This window comes from Mytilus trossulus, chromosome 3, assembly GCF_036588685.1.
Source record: "Mytilus trossulus isolate FHL-02 chromosome 3, PNRI_Mtr1.1.1.hap1, whole genome shotgun sequence".
Taxonomy (NCBI): domain Eukaryota; kingdom Metazoa; phylum Mollusca; class Bivalvia; order Mytilida; family Mytilidae; genus Mytilus; species Mytilus trossulus.
Genome location: NC_086375.1, coordinates 38,556,188 through 38,573,411, shown reverse-complemented (window position 1 = coordinate 38,573,411; position 17,224 = coordinate 38,556,188). Strand labels below are relative to the sequence as shown.

General features: G+C 31.7%; 1 protein-coding gene across 1 annotated transcript in view; it reads left to right on the top strand.

Moving 5' to 3' along the window:
* The window catches only part of LOC134711428 (neuroendocrine convertase 2-like), a 33,376-nt gene that overhangs the window by 10,576 nt on the left and 5,576 nt on the right, over positions 1-17,224 (top strand). Inside the window, exons 4-10 of the mRNA XM_063571998.1 lie at positions 5,078-5,186; positions 9,467-9,504; positions 10,253-10,329; positions 12,447-12,535; positions 13,383-13,558; positions 15,430-15,645; positions 15,841-15,941. Of these exons, the coding sequence (XP_063428068.1) occupies positions 5,078-5,186; positions 9,467-9,504; positions 10,253-10,329; positions 12,447-12,535; positions 13,383-13,558; positions 15,430-15,645; positions 15,841-15,941 (806 nt within the window). The remainder of the gene's footprint in view (positions 1-5,077; positions 5,187-9,466; positions 9,505-10,252; positions 10,330-12,446; positions 12,536-13,382; positions 13,559-15,429; positions 15,646-15,840; positions 15,942-17,224) is intronic.

Below are 17,224 nucleotides of genomic sequence, written 5' to 3'. Positions count from 1 at the left end.
GTAAATGCTTGACAAATGGTTTTCAGTGAGATCACGTAATAATAATCATCTATCATACTTAAATTGTCGAATAAGATTCCATAGTCGTGCTATAAACGGATTATGGTCTGCTCTCTTGGTCAATTTATCATCCTCAATGACACTGAACAGACTGATGGCAACAAGAGTTACGACAAAAAAACTAAGAATGTTTTGTGTTCAAATGAATGCAAGTTTTTTTTCTTTTTTTAACCATTGAGAAGAACTAAGCTGGTGGCGGAAATAAACAAAGCCATTGACGGAAATTGTACATATATTATAATCTTTTGCGGGTAAAATGAAGAATTGAGAAATTAAATTTATAAAAGTCGTTCATTAACAACATTAAAAAAAACATACGCATATTGTCAGGCATATATATATAATAGGTAATAGTATTATATGCAAAACATTGCAGTTACAGCTTGCGAGCTTCACCAGTAAGCATTGTGACAGCTCTGTCCTACGTGTGACAAAACAAACTTATGAATTTGGAGATTTTCTGATTTAAAAGATCACGATAGTGTAAAAATCGTGGTGTTTGTTGAACTATAGGTTTTGCAGTCGATGTCAGCCTACACATGACCAGTTTTGTTAACGCCTTTATTTCAGAGTAAAAAAGCAATATCGGTAGAATGTTACAAAACAATGGACTGTATAGTACCATAACAACGTGTAAATCTGTTTAACTGTCATTACTTAGAGAGTTAAAATCGAAGAAGACTTTTGAATTAATTGGAAAATAATTACTTTGTATTTCATAAACTTCAATGGAAATGAAATTTAAAATGCGTAGGCCGGATTCAACATAATTGCAGCTCTAGGCCGGATTGCAATATAATTGCAACTCTATCTAGGATTAAATACTTAAAGAACAAATTAAAAGGAAAAGAGAACCAGATCAATAAACACACTATGTTATAAAAAATGGATAAACAATTTAGTTAAAATTGGAAACAAAAAGCTAGACTGTCAAATTGTTCTTAACAACAGCGCAGAATGACATACAATTTGTACAAACATATAGACGTGAATATCCTTTGAATACGTCTCAAATTTCAAACCGATTATCAAACATTATTGCAAGCTTAGAAAAATCATTTTAAATTATTTTTTAAATAAAACTAGATCATACGGGAAAACAAGTAGAATTCGTTGAACAATATTATACTGGTAGTATACTATTGGCCATTTGGAAATGGTGCACTGAAGTACCGTAAGATAATCCCAATATCATGTTCTTATTTTTTAATTGTACTTTTAAGGTTTACGTATAAACCTTTTTTTACTAATATAAAGAAGTATCTTACACTTTTATAAAGTCCGGGGTTTAATACTCTGGCTTATGTAAGACTGCCACATTCGTCCTCCCTAAAAAATAAAAAAAAATAGGACAAACAACACCAATTTTTTTGGAGGTCAAAATATGGTCCTCTTACTCCTAATTTACAGAAGTATTCACTCCTAACATCAAATTATGTATCCACGCCTGTTATAAGACCATATTTTGATATACACAACTGCGAGTTATGATTATATCCCAGATGGTGTTGAATATGTATGCATAATTTTATATGATTCCCAAATTCAACCTATATACTAAAAAAAGGGATTTCTTCTAGAAATATTATAAGCAACTGATATGTCTTCAAAAACGACCAAACAAGCACTATCCAGAAGCAGTAGCATATGTACCATACCATCGTTTAAAATATGTAGTCTGAAAAATATACATATATAATATATCTCCTTTACCATTCATTTATTGTGATGTATTTGGTTTCTTGTGCTCTGCTGCAAACCTGACCAATGTTGGGATTAGGGTGGTAACATATTAATTTCTGTGTCAATTGGACTTCTTTTTTAATATTATGCATTCTTCATTAGAGTAATGCCTGAACCAAGTCAGCAGCCTTTAGTTAAGCGGTTTTCATTTGTTGCATTATATGGTATTTATTGTCTGTTTTAAAATTGTCTTGTACAAAAATCAGTTTTCTCGTTTGCATTGTTTTAAATTTTCATTTCTAGGTCTTTGATAGCTTGCTATACGGTGTGGGTTTTATATCATTAAAACATTATTTTCAACACATCAACTTGTGGGTTTCTTTTTAATTGGCAGCAATAAAGTCGAGTGTCTTGATAACGTTTCGTGTCGTATTTTATCGTGTCACGAAGTCACTACTTTAAATGACACCAAACACTTGTTTTTAGAATACTAACACTCAAGACTTATTGAATTATTAATTGCTTTCCGCATTTAATGTTAATGTTTTTGTGATAAAAATAGTATTGAGTAGCATGTGAAGATTTGCGAACTATGACGTAGATAGTAACTTTACTTTAAAGTTTTTTTCGATTGTTGCAATATGTCTTCCGGTTCACGCGAATTGTCATTAGTACATGTTGCGTTTATTGTTGTTAGTGGAAATGTACGATGAAAAATGTGTACCGATCATTGATTAATTCCATAATGCACGCGAAAGCATCTACATAATTGATATACGAGAGGTTACAAAATAACTTTGTGTTAAGTCAAGCCTATTTGGAATTGATGTTCTAGCCTTAGTCACTTGTAAAAATTGTACTCCTACGTTTAAACTCCGGTAAAAAAAGGTTATCCCCGTTTATTCTCCTTGAAGAGGCCTTGAAGGTGAGATCAGTTATGCAAATGAATTTGCGGGCAGTACATTTTACAGTTTACTAATACTATCAATTATTTCATCAAATGTTGATTTTGGCCCTTAAGCATCTGCAAATTCTAAAATTGAATTAAATTGTTGTAATTAAATTGTTCTGCCCTTTTCAAGATTCGCGCAGGCTATCATATCAAAGATGAAATACGGTGTTTATTCTGTCACTTTGTTATGTACAGCCTTCTGGTTGCGTATTTAGGAGTGACAATCGGCAAGAAAGTATAGATTGCAACTTCCTCTCCATAAAACCGTTCTATTATCAGTTCAAAAAGAAAAATCAATCAAATCGGCCCCCTAAGCGATGATCACCATTGCCAATTATCTTATCTAGTACTAATCAACAATTGAGTGTGAAAGGTTCATTAAAAGACACAAAGAGGAATGGTATGGGTTATTCAATCTATGTAGATAGAAATCAATGGACTTAGCCTTGTCCATATAAACAACTCGGATTACAAATACTAAATAAACGTCAATTACCATAAAATGCAAAAGTAAATGATAAAACACAACCGAAAAACAAACACAATTTTCTAAAAGGGATAATGGAAACTGGTGTCAAAGCAATAGCTGATCGAAGAACATTTCTAAATGAAATATCATAAGACCTTTTAAAGAAACTTCTGATTTTTACAAATACTAAAATACAAAAATGAACGATAAACAAACCAAATGAAAACTAACACAACTTCTTTATTGAGCCTAAGATACCAATTTCTTAAGTGGCAAAATTTCATAAAGAAAACTGCTATCGAAGCAATGACTAATCGAAAATCATTTCTAAATGAAATATCACAAGACCTTTTAAAGTAACTTAAAGGTTTTTAGCCATAGAAATAAATTGGTCAATGTTGTATGGTAATTGTAGAAAATCATCAATACTGTTTCATATGTCAATTATATACACTTATACGAGAAGCAAAGTCTTGTAATATCAAGTTTCTTGGCTTCCAACCGTCAAGTAATCAAATTATTTCTTTTCATGTTGGCTTGATAACCATTCGACTTTAGTGTTTACTGCGTTTTACGAGTCACTGATTATCTTGTAAAAACCTTTCTGTAGACTTTGATTTAATTTCCGTCTTCTCATTCGATTTGACTTACTTAGTATGACATAATATAGATCCTTGTTACAAAAAAGGCCTAAAATATTTATGATATAGAATAGAATGTCTTGCAATATACAAATTGGGAAATGTAGTATGATTGCCAATGAAACTAATATCCATTAAGACCATAGGACAAGAATGTCAAAGACTACAGGTCACTGTAAAGTAAGCTATAAAAGGTCACAAGATTAAAGGAATATGAAATAATTCAAAAGTGTATGATAACGTCTACTCTAGTTTTTCAACGCTTTTAAAAATTGACAAGGCATTTTATACATTAAGTCATCTACATACTGCAAAAATTCAATAGGGGGAGGGTTGAGATCTCATAAACATGTTTAACCCCGTCGCATTTTTGCGCCTGTCCCAAGTCAGGAGCCTCTGGTCTTTGTTAGTGTTGTATTATTTTAATTTTAGTTTCTTGTGTACAATTTGGAAATTAGTATGGCTTTCATTATCACTGAACTAGTATATATTTTTTAGGGGCCAGCTGAAGGACACCTCCGGGTGCTGGAATTTCTCGTTACATTGAAGACCTGTTGATGACCTTCCGTTGTTTTTTTTTTCTATGGTCGGGTTGTTGTCTCTTTGATACATTCCCATTTTCCATTCTCAATTTTATAATATATAAAATTTGCGGGGTTTTTTGGGAGTCAAATTTGTTTTAACCTTATTTTTCAACTTTTTGTTCTCTATCCGTCATTCTGACCTTCCCTTAGATCAAAGCAACGATGTTTGATTATTGTATTTGCAAGTTCGTATTTAAAAATAAACACCTGACTAAAATTTCGAAATATATAAAACATCAAAGCAACAAGTCTTTATCTAGGCATTGTCTGGTAGGTCTTAAATGGTGAACTAAAAAACTTGATTTTAACAGCATCATCCTTTTATGAGTTTTATCAAATTCCTTAGTTCTTTAAAAATTACCTGAACGATGTAAAACAAAGCTGGGTATTAAAATCGAAAATTCCTTGGGAAAACTTATGGTGAATTTACATTACAGTTACCTGGTGCATTACATTTGCGCATGCGTGTATGAATAATTTTTACTTACCTTGCCCTTCAAAATTTGTTCTTTTATAAAGGTCTTGGTAAAAGTAAAACAGAATTGAGCTATACGGTCTAATACGGCAGCTTACCTTGACAGCACTATTGAACATACATGAATCATTTATGTTGCTTTTCACTTGCGCACTTCAATGGATATAACTCTATGATGATGGTCCCTTAAATATATTCATATGTTTATTTCAGAAAAATGTTGGTCAGTCTGGTGGTAAACCAGGGCTTGATTTGAATGTAGAAATAGCATGGGCAATGGGATATACAGGAAAAGATGTAACAACCGCTATCATGGACGATGGTAAGTTTATAGTATAAACGGTAAAAAGTAAATATACCGAACTCAGAGGAAAATTCAAAATTCCGATCGAAAAGTACAAATAGCATAATCAAAAGCTCAAACAGAACAACTGTTACATCCCTGACTTAGTACAGATATTTTCTAATATAGAAACTTTTAGGTAAAAACCTGGTTTCATAACTAGCTAAACCTTTCACTTGTATGGCAGTCGCATACGATTTCATTATATTGACAGAAATATGTGACCAAAAACAAAAAAGGTCAAATTTGGTAAGATTGTCAAAAATATGGATAGAGTGGTCAGCATTGTGTTATAATTCTAATCAATATGAAAGCGAATAACTTATAGCAAAAAAAGACAAAATGACAAAATCCAAATTGTACATGTTTATTATTATGAATTTTCGGTTTGTGAAGAAATAATTTAAAGAAGTGATGCACACTGATTATTTTAAAGTTATTTCGAATGGACTGGAAGAAAATAGTTTGGACATTGCTATTAATAATGACAAACACTTCCAATTTGGATTTTGCCATTTTGTCTTTCTTTGTTTAATAGTTATTTGCTTTCATAACGATTGGTGAATTGCTGTTGATGTTTTCGTAATGGCCTATGTATATCCCCATTTTTGTATCTCAACTCAAGTCGTGTGTGGTATAATCACATGCTACAATAACATTGTCCGTCCTCCAATTTCGTTAAATGTTATTCAGCCTTTCTATTAGGGAATAATATGATATTTGGTTTGCTAGACACTCACTTTTTATTTAACCAAATACTTTATTACACACACACAACATGACGTTTTCCGGCAATGTTTTATTTATAAACGAGTGGGGGTTTACTTTACACGACATCGCGTGCAGTTTCTTGTTGCATATTATTTTAAATATAAAAGATGCTAAAGCCGATTTACATTTAATCATTTTAAGTCATAAAGTTTAATTTCGCTTGTTTCAAATGATACCATAAATGGTAGAGAGTAAATCAAAGGCATTATTTCAAATCCATTGTAAGATAGTGTGATGCGTTCTTACATGCTGCAATAGTAAAAGGCTTGAAAAGTGATGTTCTCCTCTAAATAAACTCGTCATAGATACCCGGATTGAAATTTTGTATTTGCGCCAGACTCGCGTTTTTCGTTCACAAAAGACGTTTGTATCCAAAAAAGTTTTAAAAGCCAAATAAAGAACGAAGTTAAAGAGTTTTGAGGACCAACAATTCCTAAAAGTTTTGCAAAATTTAGCTACGATAATCTATTTCTGAGGTAGAAAAGCCTTAGTATTTCAAAAATTCAAAGTTTTGACTAGTTTCAGTAAATGTTTAGAATGAAATAAAGCATGTAATATTGGAAATTAAAAAAAAGAAAAAGAAGAGAATCGTGTAGAGTAGTCGTCGAGTACTGATTCGAAATCAAAACACTTTGCCATCAGACGGGTTTCTGATTCGTCTTTGACGCGTATTGGTTGGTTGTTGCTTTCAACATGCATTGGGGAGTTAAGCAACAAAACAACATCAGTTAACGTGTAATGGTTGGTTCTAAGTTATTATTGATAATTTTTCATCTTCAATTCTGTTGATGAATCAAAGAAATATTCCCATCAATAAGCGGACAATAACTTTACACCATTTAATTTCTGTCATATTGAATTTAGCTTGGCTTTTGTAATATGACAAACTTCATTAGCCACATCAAAAAGGTTTATGAAACTTATTACATGTGACTTTAGTATGAAGACAAAAACAATGAACACGTGATTTTACCACAATTAAACATTATTACAGCTTCGTTTCGAAATAGAAATTCAGATTCATATTAAATTCTATTAGAGAAATACAAAAAATATCATTATTTTGTAAAATTACTTTTATGACAAAATCAATGTCACTTAAATAATGTATTGATTCTAATAAATTTCATTATCATTAACATTTACCGCGTTACTACCCTGTGAAAACCACAGTGTTCAAATCTTTTGTAAACGTACAAAAACCCAAATGAATTAATCGAGCAATAAATTAAGGGAACTGATAAATCATTAAAGAACTCAAATAGATTGATAGATCGTGAAAAGACTTAATCAATTACTAAAGTAAAAAAAGTTCTTTCAACAATACTAATTGTTGGCACAGATAAACAGTTAAATAATCAGTTTGAACTTGGTACATAATGCCGGTACAAAGTCATGGTCTTGAGGAAACGATGATAGTCCTTCGGAAGAGGACGATAAATGGCTGACCCGTGTTAAGAGAGAGCCATATCTATTTGCACGTTAAAGACACCCTTGTAGATTTCGAAAAAAAGTAGGCTAATGCCGCTACAAGGCAGAACTCGCACCCACAAAGTGGAAAGGAATAAATATAAGTTGCAAAACTTGTTTCCCAATCCACTCTAATTAATAAATATGTTTATACTAAGTCATGGATATGACTTTTGTTTTCGATACATTTAATGTGTTTTTTTATAAGGAACTTTCCGTTTGAAATTTTCCGTGGAGTTCGGTAATTTTGCTATTTCCCTTTTTTATTTACAGAGTCACAAGTAGGAAGCAGAAACTTTCAGGCCGAAACTATTGATAGCCAAATATTTAAACTAAAACTTATCATTTTAGTAAAAGTGTACCCAAGTCCAAACTGGACAGAAAAAAAAATAAGACAACCGTCCAGGTCACCAGTTTAGCCAAAAACGAAAAGATACAGCACCTCGTCTATTCTAGCAATAACTCAGGTTTTGTTTTTCAGTTCGATTTAGCCCCTTTTTGATGTTTGGGGGTTAAAACACCAACAGTCAATCAATGTTTAGTGACACAATGTTGACTGCGTACCTCCCTTATTTTTTTGACATTTCTACCCATCATGTTTGTTTGTTTTGATCACTCATTGTTACCAATATAATGGGATTTTATGCGACTGTCATATGAAATGATAGGTTAAGCTAGCTATAGAACCGGGTTTATTCAACCAGTTTTTACATATAGAAAATGCCTTTATCAAGTCAGGAATATTACAGTTGTTGTCTATTCGTTTGATTTGTATGAGCTTTTGATTTTGACATTTGATTTTATTCAAAGCTAACTATTAAACTAGGTTTAGTCCACCATTTTGTATATAAGAAAATGCATTTATCAAGTCAGGTATATGACAGTAGTTTTCCATTCGTTTGATTTGTATTGAGCTTTTGATTTTGAAATTTGATAATGTTCAAAAACATTTCGTTTGAATTTTCCTCTGAGTTCAGTATTTTTGTTGTTTTACTTTTTACAACCGACGTTCAACTGGTTAAATAGCGCATGTATCATATATAAAATGAATAAAAATTGAACAACATCTTTTAAACGAACATTCCATAACCACGGTGCCACGTAAATTAAATCTATTTTCATTTATGATGGCCGTTAAAACCTAAGTTACAAATATGTTATGACATACGTTGATTGTAAGCAACTAAAACGACGATTTAATTTTGGTTTTATCACAAATCAGCATTGAAAATCTGCGTGCGTATTCTTTGTGATTGTGTCGTCAATACTATGATTTTTAGATTAAATCGGAACTCTTATCCCACAGTAATTACTTTTATGGAATCAGTCTTGTATACCTAATATGGACAAACGTAATGTCCTTACATTATGGAACTTTAATTACTGTATGATTAATTTCTTATTGATCTCTTTTTTTCATTATATGAGGGATATTGATTGTTTACAATATGGTCAGGACTTGTATATGGTGCTTTCATCTTATCATTTAGTGGTCAGCGTCTGGTTTCAAAATGGTTCATGATATTATAATAATGATATAAGTCATATTCTTTTGTAGTTATACACCAACGAAATTCCTTTTATTAAATTGATATGAGATGATTAAATTCTAGTTGATGTCATTTCCAACCGAAGAAAACATTTTAATGAACTCAGTGACCATCTTAGACCATATTTTCTGCTTACTACAGAAAGCATACATTGAAAAGGAAAACAAAATACAATGAGTTCCTAATGAAATCTAAAATATTTTGACGTTTAGTTATTCAAGAAATCTATATATGAAACCGCCTTGGTTGTCTCTATATATCATATTATAAAACACATTCAATAATGCATTCATTTTATTGATACGGGTATAGATTTCCATTATGTTTGTCCTGAGAAAGTGCAGTATTGCTAAATTTAGGAAGTAGATTTCATTTCACATTTGGAAATGTATCTCTATTATTGATGTAAACAATTTACTCTATTTTTGTTCTTCAATAATTAAGTTTGGATTTAATTGATTGTTTCAGGTATAGATTATTTACATGAAGATTTGAAGAATAACTATGTAAGTATGCTTGGGAGTAATAGAGGGTAATTTTTCCTCCCACTTTGTTTCCTATTGATTGCTCTTATGAAGAAAATTGATATCTTTAGATGTCAGCTTCAACGATTGTACGTTGAAGATTGTCGGCATGAATAGAGGATAGATTATATTACGCAAAATGAATAATAAGTCTCCCTACAGACCTTAATGTAAAGAGGAAATAATTATTTCGGTAATAGACTTTTCGACTTAAATATTCCGAAGTTGTGTAAGTTTATTCCCGAAAAAGTGAGCAAAACATTTTTGCAAGAGTATGAGAATTAGCCATATGACAACAATAGCGAGGTTATCAGCCTTGCATACGTCACAAAATTATTGCTTTTCCTAACCGTTGACATTTATTTTTCTGCTGTAAATTGATTTTGTTTTTTGTAATGTCACAGACATTAGTAATAAGATGGACAAAAATTTGATAAACGGAAACGAATAATGTTTGTAAAAAAGAATTTTAAGAATCTTTTACTGTAAATTATTTCTGATATTTTTCTACATAGTATACTCATATATAAACGCTAAGACTTCTTATTTCTTTCTACATCATTCATTTTTCATAATATGAAGATGTGTTCAGTCATAAGAGAGTGACTGGTTTTCTATGCATACAATGTATTCGTGGTTATTTTTGGATGGAGAGTTGTCTCATTGGCACTCACACCACATCTTCCTATATCTATATAGTACTATATATCGGTTTTTGTTTTGATCACAGAATGCCAAAGCCAGTTATGATTTTAGCAGTAACGACCCTTACCCATATCCACGTTATACAGACACATGGTTTAATAGGTAAGTCAGGATTAAATGTTTTAGGGGAAAAGTTGCTCTCAAAAGTTTGATGTGTTTTAACTTTTAATTTTGCCATTTGATGAAAAACTTTTTGTTATAATTTTTCCTTGGATTTCATTTTTTCTTGCTGTCTTGCTATTTTTCTCGATTCAATATTCAATGTTTTATGGTACACTCTGTCATACTACGGATGATACAAGAGTAATTTTCCGCTTTATGTGCTCAGATTGGAAATATTTTAGTTAACTTGATTTTGAAAGTAAACCATCTTTTTCTTTTTACACGCAATTGAAGTCGTGTTCTCACAACAAATGATGTCATGATACTGGTTTCTGGAATTAAAAGTCAATTTCATTTTTTTAAATCTTTAATATATTTTGGGAAATGGAAAGTCAACCAGGGCAATATGGGTTTAAAAGTATGGACATCACTCACAAGAGAGACGGAAATATAACAAATTGATTTTCATAGTCGAAAACGTACTGATATTAGAATATAACCTTTACATGTAATTATTAATTTCCTCCTACAAAACTTAATATCATTGAAATGAAAAAAGGGAAAATAAATTCTCTACCGAATTCATTTCCCTAATATGAACAGATAGCATTATGTTTCTTTTACATTCTCATTCAGTAATTTCATTGAGTATCAATCATTCCGGAAAGCAAAGCAATGTTTAATTCCTTTTAACATGACATCGATCATAAAGTTTCATGTCCTCTCCGTATGAGATTTCTGTAAAAGAATCCATTATCTTTATAAGACAATCTCATAAACAGGAAGTTAATACTAGGCTTTGTTTTGTTATTCCCAATAAATTCGATTTCTCAGGATATATTGTAATGGGGATCAGACAAAATAGATTAGAACGGCAAATTTTACTAACTAGTGATCTTTAAATATTTTAGAACATATTAGGCTCTGAGGATTGTTCTTATTAGAATGATTTAGATGAAATATATATAATTTTTTGTCGATTTGGTCTCCCGGATTGCACTACTGTTTTAGAATGTTTTAAAGTTCACATCCATGATTGACATCAATATTCTCAGAAATAATCCTTGTGCATTATTCTAAATCAATTGAACTAATGCATTTCAGTATTGATACAGATTGTTGTGTTATTATATAATCATTTTGAGGAATATCATTTAGGCTTCATTAATCACATTTAATTCCAGTGCATTGAACATGAAAAACAGCAACATGAAACAATTTAAACTAATAATCCTGCTATTAACCTGGGAAAGGCGATTAACCTGGAAAAGCAATTAACTCTCACTCTTCTTTGAAAAGGTATTCAAAATTGAATAAAATGCTTTGCGCTTGAAATTATTATGTCTTATGAAATAATGATGGTTAATTGATGTAATCCATAAAAGTAGGTTTCCACTTAAAATTTCTACTGATTAATGTTCTTGTACAAAATCTGTAACTTTTACACAACACGAGGACAAATTATGATATTTTCACTTGATAATATGGGAATATAAATTGCAGAGATTGAAACTTATAATATTTGATTAATGATATCGTCTGTCATAAAATCAATTTCCTATAAATCCTAATTATTCACTTCTTAATAGAAATATTATGAAATTCTGCAATAGAAACGACAATTCCACATGTAAATGCATTTGACATTAACTCTAAATCGGTACAATGAATTGAAGAAACACCAAGGTTGATAGTGCTTAAGAACTAAAATATTCATGTTATTCTTTGTGCTGGAAACTTTTACAATTTACTGTTCATAAATTATTCATTTCCTCTGAAAGAAAAAAATTTCTTCTCTGGGTCCGATTATATTTGTCAGTCTCGGACCCCCCGCAAAGACAATTTTGTTAAATTTCCATATCATTTGTAATCCAAAGAGGTATTTTCTGATATCTTATAACGTAATAAAAATGTAAAAACTGGTCCATGATATCACAATCCCTGTATCTTCGATAAAATACATTAGGATACAGACAAATTGCCTGAAAATTTACAGTTTATATCAAGGTATCACAAATATAAATGTATAATTTAAATCATATAAATAATCCTAATCAAATATAAGAAGTTTGGACATTTAGAATACAAATAAACATTTCTAAATTTAAATATTTCAGCCATGGTACACGTTGCGCAGGTGAAGTAGCAGCTGCACGTGATAATAATGTCTGCGGTGTTGGTGTTGCTTATAATTCCAAAGTTGCTGGTAAGTGTTTGAGTACCTTAGCCGTATTTGACACAACTTTTTGGAATTTTGGATCCGTAATGCTCTTCAACTTTGCAATTGTTTGGCTTTATAAATATTTTGATTTGTGCGCCACCGATGAGCTCTACGTAGACGAAACGCGCGTCTGGCGTACTAAATTACAATCTCTAATTGAACAACCATCAATGTTCCAATAACTTCAGGAGCCTCGGTGGCCGAGTGGTATAAGAAGTTGCTACTGTAATGACTAGCCAGTCAACATTGATGTTTTAAGTTCGAGGCCCGCACGTGCGTGTGCACCCGACTCCATTCTTAATTTTCTAGGTTTGTCAGTTTGTCTATGGTTTTATGAGGGCACTCTGGTTCCCCCCGCCAATTATAAACTGGCCACCACGGATTACTACAAAAAGCGGTGCTTACAAGTGGCGTTAAAAGAACGTCAAAATAAAATAAAATCAAATTGCTTCATGATAAAATAAGATGAAACAAACAAGGCCATACGGTGGGCTATACTTGTTAACCTTTATTTCATTTGGTCTCTGGTAGAGAGTTGTCTCATCGACAATCATGTCACATGTTCTTGTGTTTATAAACAATACCTGATGTACCGTCTTGGTTCAGTTTTATGTTCAGATTCAGGATTTATCCTTACTAGATTAGTACATATTCGAAACTTTTGTTAGCCAAAGGTTTATTAAGAGGGATTAAAGTTATTGCCTTATTTGTTGAAAGTTGCTCAATTCATATCATCAAAAAAAAAATACACCATTGCGGGAAGCAAAACGTTCCCGTTTATTTTGTTTTCATCGTTTTCTCCGGTCTCTACATACTACCAAACATATTTTAGGTCTTCGAATGCTAGATCAGCCTTTCATGACCGATCTTATTGAAGCTAACGCTATGAGTCACATGCCAAACGACATAGATATATACAGCGCTAGTTGGGGACCAACAGATGATGGTAAGACTGTAGATGGACCAAGAAACATGACGATGAGAGCTATTGTCAAAGGCGTAAACGAGGTATGTTTATTTTCTTGAAAGTAGCGACATTTTACACCATACGTTTTTATCTAAGTTGTTTAGTAATGCCATTTGGTTAATGTAATATGTCCGAGAATGAGCCATCTGACTGTAGGAAGTGATTCAGCAATGACTCTATTCAAACGAAGGAAATCAATGGAGATATATAGTCAAACATTTGTCGGACATAAATGACATTGTGAATGATAAGACCCTTATCCTGTCTCGTGCATTTGGTATGAATAATAGCTTTTACTGTCAATTTAAGCAATTAATTAGTTAAGTAATTTTAATTTTAATGTGTCAAATTGATTGAAAATTTATTGTCGCCATATCTCTATTGAAAATGTATTGTCACCATCACTAAGATGATATACATGGAATGCCTCCTAGAAGATAAGAGACACGTTTCCTTTTTGTCGATGGTTCCAGTTTAAGGTTTAAGAATTTGCTGCTGTTTAGACATGCATGCATGAAATGTTTATTATGTACATGATATTTATGATATAAATGCAACTGCTTGATAACATTGAAACAACTTATCAGTATATCGATCTAGACACACTGTGTTTTTGTATATCCGGTAATTCCTTTAAGCAGTACATTTTTAACTTTGATATGTAATTCTTTATTTATCCTTAATATCTTACATTGCTTATTACTTGGCATCTAAGCGATCATTTGATCATATCGTCTGCAGTGGTTGTGATGCTTCTTATGATCTTAAATCATCTTTTGTAGTTTGAAATATCAAACCTTTAATTACTGATGTATTTCTTCTGGTTATATGACATAATACTTTCGTTTCTTTTGATCTTCTCAAGATGATTTCTTCCACATCAAAAGACAATGTCTTACACGGATAGCAAACTGCCTTTTAAAAGGGCAAAACATATGAAGCACCAATAGTTTCTATCGATTTTCTAAAATTAATCTATTGTTTATAATAATTAAGAGGTCGAATTGCATTAACATCAAACGAGGCGAATCCCTTGTGCATGGAAAAATAACCGTCTACTGTTTAATATAAGTAACATGATGAACGTCCCGTGTCGTGTTTTTTTTCTAGCCCAGTGTTTGTTTTCGACTTTCGAATTTTTCGACTCTCATTTACATACAACATCCGCCATCCGCCATGCGAATCTAGAAACCAACAGCAAATAGAACCAATCTATTGTCTTTAGATCTTAGACAGTTGAAGCATTTCATAGGTCATAGTAACTTTAATACCTTTTGTACCAATCAATCTACGTTCGTTCGAATTTGAAAGTGTCGAATTCATCCGTTTTTCAATTTGAAGGAAAACATATATGCTCATTTATGATATTTTTCTTAACATGCACAGTTCAAATTTCTTTCATTATGTTTTATACACTTTCTCTCTTCTTTTCTCATTTTGTGTTTTAGGTAGGGGCAGTACATTTTTATGTAGATCCTCTCATTATTTTGTGAATTGCATAACCTTAATGATCAATAATAAGACATGCTATGTTGTTTAAATTACAAAATCTCTTTTACCACTTCATTGTCTCCTGGTTATATTTTGCTATGATTTTCAGTTTCTTATTCTTTATTCATATTCTCTACCATATATGCTCTTAAATTCAAGCAGAATTTTATTTGAATATGTCATAAACACTTCAATTCAGTGCTAACTTTGTTTTATTTCGATACAGTATTCTATGTAAAACTTTTCACTTTTTTTTATTTGTTTCCGAATTAGATTTGTTTCTCCTTTTATATAGGATTTGTTTCCCTCACTATAAGTTTGTAGCCCGGATTTGGTTTTTTTTCTCAATCGAACAGCGGTATACTACTGTTGCCTTTATTCATCATCCTTTTGACTGATAACATAACTTTTTATATTAAAGGGTCGACATGGCAAAGGTAATATATATGTCTGGGCTTCCGGTGATGGAGGAGCCGATGATGATTGTAATTGTGACGGATATGCTGCCAGTATGTGGACTGTTTCTATCAACTCTGCAACTAATGATGGTCAAACGGCCGGATATGACGAATCATGCTCATCCACTCTAGCATCAACCTTCAGCAACGGTAAAAGCACACTGAGAGACGCTGGTGTGGTAAGACATATATTCATACATTCATGATATCAAGCTATAGTTAATAACAATAAATGCCGCTGGTAATAATCATTTTGAGACAATGTGACGTATAATTATCAGTTTATATTTGACAAAACGATTTTCAAAATTTCTTTCATCTTTGACAATTTACTTTTTTATTATTCATAATCAGTCATACATGTTTCTCCACAGGCAACAACAGACCTGTACAACAATTGCACCACGACCCATTCCGGAACTTCTGCTGCTGCACCGGAAGCTGCGGGTGTTTATGCCTTAGCTATTGAAGCAAAGTAAGCCATTATATATTTAACCAAGTTATATGCCTGGTATCTTTGATGAGTGTTCAACTATATATATATATATATATTTAATTATTAGAATTATTAAATCCATAAAAGATTTTTCCATTATTTAAACAATTGAATGCTCATCTGCTGATATTTAAATTGTGTGTCTAGAAAAAAGTCTTACGTTGCAGTAAAAAAAAATAATTGCATCAGGACTTCCGTACAACATTATCCAATACAGTGAACCGATGTCTTCATTCCTGAAGTGAGTCGTTAAAAAAAGACCAATTCTATACAAAATGATATTTTTAGAATACCGTTGATATTTATAACAATTAGTTGTCGTAAATTGGCAGGCGTCATTTGTATTAAGGATATTGGTTTGTGATCTATAGGACATCAGAGACAATTATTTCTGCTACCAAGCGTTTCTGGTGATTAATACAATTTTTCACGGAGAATAAACATGATGGCGGATATTACGTACTGATAGCAAAGACAGAAGAATAATGAACTATCACTGTCATTACGTGTTGTTTGACACCTGAAAAGTTTATTGATATTTCTTTTATATGTAATTAAATCAGAGATCTGTGATGACGTAGATTTGTTGATTGATAATTTGTAGAAGAAAAAGTGAAATGTGAACCAGTTATATCAGTTTTTGTGTAATATATCATTAACTTTCTTGTCATCTATGATTAATATCTTTATCAATCAGGTTATTGCAAACGTTTCCATTTCGTCACCTGTCAAATGAACAGGCTGGTACTTGAAATCTTAAAATTCTGATAATCTTATGGGTTGTTTTTTTATGCAACTAGTCGATTTGGATGTTATGTCAAAATTACCGATTGATACGGAAACCGAATTTGTCATCCCACGCTTTTCAACATTAAGCATTATGGTCAGTCGTACGTGTGGCACCGTAGTATTTCCTTGCACATAGGGATATGACAGCCTTTTCACCACTTTCTTACACTGCTCAAAATGATACATACATGATAAAGAACTTTTATTATGATATTTAGAAATGAATTTGTAATACATGTATGTATCATGACCGTTTCTTTTTTTCGGCTATCGTTTAAATTATAAGGTCACTAGTGCTTTAAGGTCTTTTATCGTGCAGTGAATACCAAAATTGATAAATATTCTCAAAAATTCATTTTCACCTGTATGTGAAATTGCATATTTTTCTACACCTGTTTCATCACTCAGCTTGGGAAAGTGTGTTCATTGATACTGTATTTTTTCCCTATCATACTGTTCAGATAAATTGACTT